At 45.4% G+C, this 9,110-nt stretch overlaps 1 protein-coding gene across 1 annotated transcript; it reads right to left on the reverse strand.

The window, feature by feature from the left end:
* Positions 1-5,097: 5,097 nt before the first annotated feature.
* LOC124686649 (ethylene-responsive transcription factor 3-like) lies at positions 5,098-6,416 on the reverse strand. The gene has a single exon (XM_047220558.1). The coding sequence runs from the start codon at positions 6,201-6,203 to the stop codon at positions 5,619-5,621; it is 585 nt and encodes a 194-aa protein (XP_047076514.1). The 5' UTR covers positions 6,204-6,416; the 3' UTR covers positions 5,098-5,618.
* Positions 6,417-9,110: the final 2,694 nt, after the last annotated feature.

Here is a 9,110-nt window from a genome sequence, read left to right on the forward strand (position 1 = left end):
CTGCATACACTCACCCCTATGAACGCACACACGCACATCCTACCCCTAGCAGCACCTCCCAAGACTGTTTGGCAGGGTTCTCTTATCTTTCGATCAGTACGGGAGAAGATGGAACTCATCATCCAACCACGTAGCTTGTCTACGGTTGGGTGCGGCCGGATGAGGACAAGAATTAGATAAATCACAACTTCCTGATGACATGGCCCAGCTTTAACATAATCCTTTTTACAACACGCAGTAAGAATCTTGCGTATTCCTCTCTACATCCAGAATAATATCGCCTATCAAACATAGGTATGCATAGAAAAAAAAAAGAATAAGACCTAAAAGAATCGTCAATATACATATACGACTATTCGAAAGAAGGAAACAACGCGTACCATTTCTCAGCACAGCGAGAACCGGTACAACAGCGTACAGAGGCCCCGATTAGCTGGCTCACACTGCATCAATAGCTGACCAATTAATGGTAACACCATCCGAAAGCGAAGCCAGCGACGGAGAGAAGAAAGCCCAAGCAACGCGGGGTCACACCAGGACATCAGCATGAACTGGAAATGGCGCCATGACCAAGCTTTACTGCACGAACAAGCACTCCAGCTCTGCGATCCACAAACACAAATCGTCCGTCGCTCTCGGCGAATAGCGCACGGGATTGCCCGCAGCCACAGCCGCGGCATCAGGCACATGGGAGACGCTTCCCTGCATGCCCACCAGCAGACACCCAGCGCGCAGTATCTGGGGATGCTGAAACAAGATAGCAGGTCAATAGTTTAGTCAGCAAGGAAAAGATCTAATCACCACGTACATAATCATCATAGATTAAGATGCCAATACATGCTAATAGGGCATTGGTGCTCAGCGAAACAATGCATAAGTGCCCATAATATCATGGAAAGGCGGGTGCCGTTGTGCGCGCAAAATTCGCGGCGCCTTTGGCGGCTAGCTAAAGTATAGCTAAATAACTTCAGGTTTCAAAAGAAGAATATCTGATGTATTCGAAATAACGTGGTGGGGGTATCGTTCAACAACAATAATAGGCTGCATCACTTTCTCTCCAAAAGCGTGAATAAAAGATAAACCCAAAGTACTAGGCATGAGAATCAGAGTGAAAACTAAAACTACGCACATTTCAAAGGCCAGTTTGAATTTTTGCAACATAAAAGAGACAACAGGAAATGGTCATCACCATGACCATTGCCACTCCAATATATGGTTCGCAAAGCCAAATGTACAAGAAAAATACTAGGCATGTAATGCTCAAGTATACCCCCAAAACCTGCTTATGCTGTGTTATCAGCTACAACAAGTGGTCAGTCACTGGTCGGGGTCTGGTGGAACAAGTGCCATCAAATAATAGTGCATCAAGTTCTACAGAAATAAGGTCCACGTGAAACCAACAATCATTGCATGCAACAAGAGGTTAGGTTGGAGAGGGAACCATGTAGACCTAAGAGAAATAAGAGTAGGCATGTCATGTAATCCCGAGCCACTGAACAAATCACTGTAAGCGGAGATAGCAATGGAATTGGCTGCAGTAAATCAAATGATCAAACCTGAAAATATGCACACAGCTGAGGGTGTGTATGGTTTGGTGCACCGCAAGTAGCCCTGCCCAAAAAATTGATTGTCTATCATATTTTGGTCACTGTTTGGTTTGTAGCAAAAAAATTGGTTTACAATGGATGTACACCCACCCCTCCCTCTCACGGATTCTTGCCAAATAGTTGGCCAAATGAGGGCGGACGATTTCTTGCCCAAAAAATTGGAAAGCAAACTCTTGCCAATATTTGGTAGGGCTAGTGTGGGCACTAACCAAATATATCCTAACAGCCAAGACGTCATGTTGCAACAACAGGTAAACGAACAATAAAATCCAACATCACAAACAATTGGTACAAAAGGAGGTAATCATGTACATTTGGCAAGACAGTACAATCAAGAGCCGCAAATATCAAACCATCTGTCGAAACAATCTGTGTATGACTAGATTCACATTTATAGATGACCACACAAGTAAAACCACCTGGCTATATTAATTGTAAGAGAAGAAAACCAGAGGTACCATGACATGAAGAGACATAATACAGTTCAATACAAAAAAAAATGTCCATAAGATATAAAGTATGATCTTATGATTTCTGAATGACAAGATTGAAATGAGCCAGATACAGATATCACAGATTTTAGCGTTTTCTCAAAACACATGGTCCCAAGAGAACAAATCTTCTTCAGACCATTAGTAGTAATACAACATGTTGCTTTCAGTTATAGCCTATCAGATGTCCTACCTTACATTTTTTTCTTGATATCTACAATCAAATATAAACTGGTACCAGAAAATGAGAGTGACGCGGTATAGTTTGCTCGACTAATCAGCACTGATTGATTTTAGGATAGAGTGCTCTAACAAAACAAGTTCAATTTTGTCCTCACTTCCGATACTCCTTTTTTTCGATAAAGACTTCCGATACTCCTACCACGAGAGAGGTGGTTCAAGGAAGAGTGCTTCAAGTTAGGAAATTGATTGTTGTAAGGTATTCACCCGTCCTCATAGATTGGGTTCAGCAAACATGAATCTGGCTGTAAAGAATATTGCTGCCATTGTAACTAGCACTGCCTGCTAGAATGACAGTAACACTAGGATGCCCCTGATGGCCTAAAATCTAACCAGGCAGTCAGGATAACAGAGGATTGAGCAGCCAAGCACTAATATGCAAGCAAAAGAGGCAAGTCAATCCAACAATATCTCATTCCATTTTTAGAAAATTAAGTTTTGTTCAACAGCATCAACATGTTAGAGTACTGCATTCACAGATAAGAATCGGTAGCCTAAATGTAATTGTTGACAGGTAGAAAAGAAGCACTAACAAATTGAACACATCCCACATATACCTTAGTTGGTTCTACTCCCTGCTGTCCAGCACAAACTACTCCAAACTGCAACGGATTTCTACTGCTTTGTTGCTGGCACCGTTTGAGTACTTCAGAAAGCGGCTGCTTGAAAATACAACCTTTCTTCAATATTTGGGTCCCCAGTTGGTGCCATATTCCTTGCTGAATGTACCAAACATGAAAAAACGAGTAACAAAGTAAATGTTTATGTTTTATCACTGGAACCCCAAAATATATAAGGATTTTCATATAATAACTGTACAATATTGTGCATACTGGAATATGTGTCACATGATCCTGAATTACTTTTCTTAGTGCTGGTTCCCATGTATAGTACTTCATAGAGATAGGGCATATGACAAGTCCAAATACCTGACAAAGAGTTGCTATGGTACTTAATATAATAGTGCTACACTGATAACATAAAATTTATCAAGTAAACACTAGTATTAATAAGGAATCTCAATTCACAAAACAATAGAAAGTATGTGACTAGTAAAATACTAGAAGTGCATACTGAGCAACTGAGCAACATTGCGTGAACGTGGCATGTGAAGGTTCACTGCTGCTCAGGAGAGTAGTATGAAAATTACTCTTAACAAAAAAATCCGGTTACATATTTAGATAAGATGCCATAGAAATTGCCAGAGTATGTTTTCTAGAAGACACCCTAATAGCAAACCCCGCCTGAGTAAAAACACCAACACGGTTATTAATAGAAACGAGACAGTGAATTATTGTATGTATCCCAGCATTTATACTGAAAGTGAAAAATATGTAACTATCATAACAAAATCAACTTATCCTGAAGATACTATCACAAAGACTGCTAACTATTTTTTGCAAGAAACTTTATCACCACCCCACTTAATACAAATACATTATTGTACAAAAAAAGACAATGTAATTGTTATGGTAACAAAAATTCCTCCTAATTACGAATAAAGCCATAAGTACATTAATAATTTTTCACATGAATGTACCAAGATATTCATAATAGGATTATCGTTATTGTGCCATCCATATGTGTTGCTAAACCATCCGTCCACAAGTGCTAAGAAGTCTGAGGTTTACTGGTAAGGCAGTAAGGCTGATAACGAGTAATGCAAATAATATTTACTGAAACATCTAGCAAGAGGAATATATTCAAATTCCTTTTACTTTCATGTTTCTCCGTCACAGTTGATGCTATTAGCATAATATTGCTAGTTCTAAGAATTAATGATGCTAGTGCCTTGTTTCCTTCATGTTGCCTGTTGATCAGCTCATGAGTAATCAGATGTCAAATTATACATACAAATTGTCTGTGCTGAATTCTGCCAAATGTGTTGATTGTAGCTGCAGATGGATTATAATAGGACAAACATGGCATCATCTTGAACAGTCAAAGTAAACTTCTCTTATTATATGAGAAACATCTACATAAATGTGAGATTTGTTCTAAGAAACAGATCTACAAATCAGACTAAATCACATGTGAAACAATATAAGCATTACGACAACAAAAGCAGGGTTAGTATACGAAGACTACTAGAAGAATAATGAAAGGATCCAGATTGAAGGTAGTATAAAGGTTGAAATTCATATCATTCCTCTAACACAGCAACTTTTCAAATGTTCTCAATTCGAAACAGATGATTCTGAATGAACAAGGGTACCCCATGTAGCTAAAGAAGAAAATAAGTTACTTTAGTTGTCTGCTTCCTCATGAGGGGAAGCAAGAATGTTGCTATATTACAGCACAAATCAAATAGTTACACAATTAGATTTACTGAATTACGTTAGCATAATTTAAACACGAAGGTAGGAAATCTATCAAGAGGAGTATATTCAAGTTCCTTTGACTCTCATGTTGCTCCATCACAGTAGATGCCATTAGCATAATGAGATCACATTTTAACAACATAAGCATTAGAGCAACAATAACAATGTTTACAGGGTAATCAAAAGAATAATGAACTGATTCAGGTTGAAGATGGTAACAAGGTTGAAATTCATATCAAGATGATTCCTCTAACACAACAACATTTAGCTCTTCAGGTATCTAAGCACCCTGTAAACATTCAGCTACAATAAAACTTGCTTAAGCACACAGTAAATATTTAGCTACAATAAAACTTGCTTAAGCACACAGTAAACATTGTCATAAGCATTAGAACAACAGTAATAAGGTTAGTGTATCAACAGAACTCAATAATGAAATGATTCAGGTTGAAGGATGGTATACAAAGGTTGAAATTCGTATCAGGATCGTTCATCTAACACAACAACATTTAGCTCTCTAGTAGCACTTAAGCACCCTGTAAACATTGTCATGAACAGAAACTCTTTTCAAATGTTCTCAATAGGAAACAAGATGACTCTGAACGAGCAAGGGTACCACATGTAGCTAAAGAAGAGAATAAGTTACTTTAGTTGTCTGCTTCCTCACAAGGGGAGGCAGGTAAAATGTTGCTATATTACAGCACAACCACAGCAAGCTGCCACGGAAGCCGGCAATAACTATCAGCAATTCAGCATCACCGGCGACGAGCAGGCTGATTCGCAGATCAGGCCGTATTAATGATCATCGGATCGCGTAAACATCATCAACATACATGGAGCCGTAGAAGCGGGCGGGCGGACCGCGCGCTAGCTGGCTACGGAGAGAATGGAAGAACCAAATATTTTTCTCCTTGTCCTCTGTCTCTGGCCACCACAAGCGGTGGTGGGTTGTTGGGGCTTCAGAGCCGCAGCGCCGTGAGCCTGAGCTCGTCGTCGTCGTTAGATGGCGCGCCGTCGGCGGGCAGGTTGAGGTCGAAGGGGAGCAGGAGGAGGCAGGAGGGCGAGGCGGCGGCGTCCGTGCAGTCGTCGTCGACCACCGAGGCCGAGGAGCCGCAGTCGCTGCGGCAGTCGCCGTCGAGGGCGGGGAGCGGCGGGGGCCGCGGCGGGAGCGCCGGCCGCGCCCTCGGGCCCCCGAAGGACTCGACGGTGGAGCTGAGGCTGCTGCAGGCCGGCATGGCGGCGGCGACCGGCGGCGGGATGGCGGCGGCGGCGGGGTAGGACGGGTAGGTGGTTGGCAGGTGGTGGTGGTGGGGGAGGGAGGGGGGGAAGTTGGTCCGCGCCTTGGGCCCGCGGAGCACGCGCGCGGCGGCGTCGTAGGCGCGCGCGGCGTCCTCGGCGGAGTCGAAGGTGCCGAGCCAGACCCGCGCCTTCTTCGCCGGGTCGCGGATCTCCGCCGCGTACCTGCCCCACGGCCGCTTGCGCACCCCGCGGAAGCGCGCCTCCGCGTCGCCCTCCGCCGCCACCGCAGCGCCGCCCCGCCGCATGCCGGGAAGCGAGCAATCGACCCGCGGGATGTCCTCTCGCGGCCGGGATCGGAATCGCGTAGCGTGAGCCCGTGAGATTTGTTGTTGTTGCACAAGGAGGAGGAGGAGGAGGAGGAATCGGAATAGAGATTTGGGGGAAGGGGGAAGGTGGGGAGGAGTAAATTGGAAGGTTTGCTTGTTTGTGCTGCCAGCCACCGCCCACGACGCGACCCTCACCCGCCTGCGCGCGCGCGCCCTCCCACCACCCTCCCTGCCCGCTTGCCGGCTTCTTTTTCTTTCTCTTCTCTCCCCTTTCCTTTTCCATCTCCTTCTTTTGACTTTTCTCTCCCATGCCTCTGCCCATGTGGTTATTTGAATTCTAGTTAGGGCATCTCCAGCGCGCGACGTATTTCGGACACCTAAAATGTTCGCGGACGTCCGTTTGCATTGCCTGGCGCCGGAAATGGTCACGCATCCGTTTGCATCCGAGAGTCGGTTCCAGCGAGGCGCCGCATATTCGGCGCAGCCGAATTGATGGCTGAAACAAGTTCATCACACTTTGCACATGTCACGGCGCAAAGTGAAGTCCAAAAGAGGCACAACAAGGCCTGAACAGCAATAAAAATGTCCAAAAGGAGGCCAAGGTGTTGGGCGCATGGCGCCGGCGATCAGGCGTCTCGCGCGCGGATTTCGACGCGCCTCTTGATGAACCAGGCCCTGGTGTCATCGTCGACGTTGCTCAAGTCGGCTAGCATAATCCTAGTGTCCTCTGCAAGGATCTTGGCCTTTGCGTCCATCCTCCTAGCCTCGGCGTCAAGCAATTTGGCCTCGGAGTCCGCCTCTCGGACCTCAATTACCTCTTTCGCGAGGTTGTGGTAGATGGCAGTTGCGGTCTCTTTTTCCAGACGCCTCTTCTCGTCCCCAGCAGCCAAGGCGACACGATTGTCGGCCATTATCTTCTCCATGCTATGGGTGAACGCAATGGACTGCGCCTCCCGGACAAGATCGGCCTTGGTAGCCTTATGGCCTCGTGGACGAGGTGGAAGGGCTGGACGGCCTTGATCGTCGTCTTCGCCGTCGAGGTTGATGGCTGTCCCATTCCTCACAGCTTCGTTGTAGGCCGCAAAGCTTGTCATCCACTTGTTGTTGTTCTTGAGCACGTCCCAGCAATGGACCATATGGTAGCCCTTCATATGTGTCGCCCTGAACTTCTCCAAGGCGCGGAATACATCATAGCCGCCAATGATGTACATACAATGATGCAAATAGTGTAGAATGATGATGGTTGTATCGTGTTTACCACTGTCATGACGCCAGCGTCGCTTACGGGGTTGTTAATAGCATGTTCGACCGCCGAGCAGAACTTGCTTGTCTCTTGTTTGATGTAGTTCCATCTTTTTCGGAGGGACTCTTCCGTCCGAGGGCTTGTGATATGGTAGGGCGGGTGCATCCTGGTCTCGTTGTACTGCTGCAAGACCTTGGCCCAATAGATTTTGCCCTTTTGATGCGCGCCATTAATACAATCATGGGTCGTTATCCTCGTCGTCGACGAAGCCTTGTGTCCTGCGGCTCTCCCCCTTCTTCTTCGTAGCAATGTGATACGTCTCCAACGTATCTATAATTTCTTATGTTTCATGCTAGTTTTATGACAATACCTACATGTTTTATTCACACTTATAATGTTTTTATGCATTTTCTGGGACTAACCTATTAACAAGATGCCACAGTGCCAGTTCCTGTTTTCTGTTGTTTTTTATTTCAGAAAAGTTGATTTACAAATATTCTCGGAATTGGACGAAACAAAAGCCCACGGCCCTATTTTCCACAGAGTATTCCAGAAGACCGAAGAAGAGTCGAGGAAGGCCAGCAGGGGACCCACACCATAGGGCGGCGCGGGGGGCCCCACTGCCGCGCCAAGGTGTGGTGAGGGCGCCCCTGGCTCCCCCGACGCTGCCCCTTCGCCTATTTATTGCTTCGTCTCGGAAAACCCTAGTACCGAGAGCCAAATTACGAGAACAGTTCTAGAGACGCCGCCGCCGTCAACCCCATCTCGGGGGGTTCAGAAGATCTCCTCCGGCACCCTGCCGGAGAGGGGAATCATCACCGGAGGGCTCTACATCACCATGCCCGCCTCCGGATTGATGCGTGAGTAGTTCATCCTTGGACTATGGGTCCATAGCAGTAGCTAGATGGTTGTCTTCTCCTATTATGCCATCATGTTTAGATCTTGTGAGCTGCCTATCATGATCAAGATCATCTATTTGTAATGCTACATGTTGTGTTTGTTGGGATCCGATGAATATGGAATACTATGTCAAGTTGATTATTGATCTATCATATATGTGTTATTTATGATCTTGCATGCTCTCCGTTGCTAGTAGAGGCTCGGCCAAGTTGATACTTGTAACTCCAAGAGGGGGTATTTATGCTAGATAGTGGGTTCATGCCACCATTGAATCCGGGACGATGGACGTAAAGTTCTAAGGTTGTGGATGTGTTGTTGCCACTAGGGATAAAACATCAATGCTCTTTCTAAGGATATTTGTATTGTTTACATTACGCACAGTACTTAATGCAATTATCTGTTGTTTGCAACTTAATACTGGAAGGGGTGCGGATATTAACCCGAAGGTGGACTTTTTAGGCATAGATGCATGCTGGATGACGGTCTATGTTCTTTGTCGTAATGCCCTAAGTAAATCTCATAGTAGTCATCATTATATGTATGTGCATTGTTATGCCCTCTCTATTTGTCAATTGCCCAACTGTAATTTGTTTACTGATGGCGTGTATTTCACACGTTCGTTGGGCAACCCCAAGAGGAAGGTATGATGCGCACAGCAGCAAGTTTTCCCTCAGAAAGAAACCAAGGTTTATCGAACCGGGAGGAGCCAAGAAGCACGTTGAAGGTTGATGGCGGCGGGATGT

This window comes from Lolium rigidum, chromosome 2, assembly GCF_022539505.1.
Source record: "Lolium rigidum isolate FL_2022 chromosome 2, APGP_CSIRO_Lrig_0.1, whole genome shotgun sequence".
NCBI classification, from domain to species: domain Eukaryota; kingdom Viridiplantae; phylum Streptophyta; class Magnoliopsida; order Poales; family Poaceae; genus Lolium; species Lolium rigidum.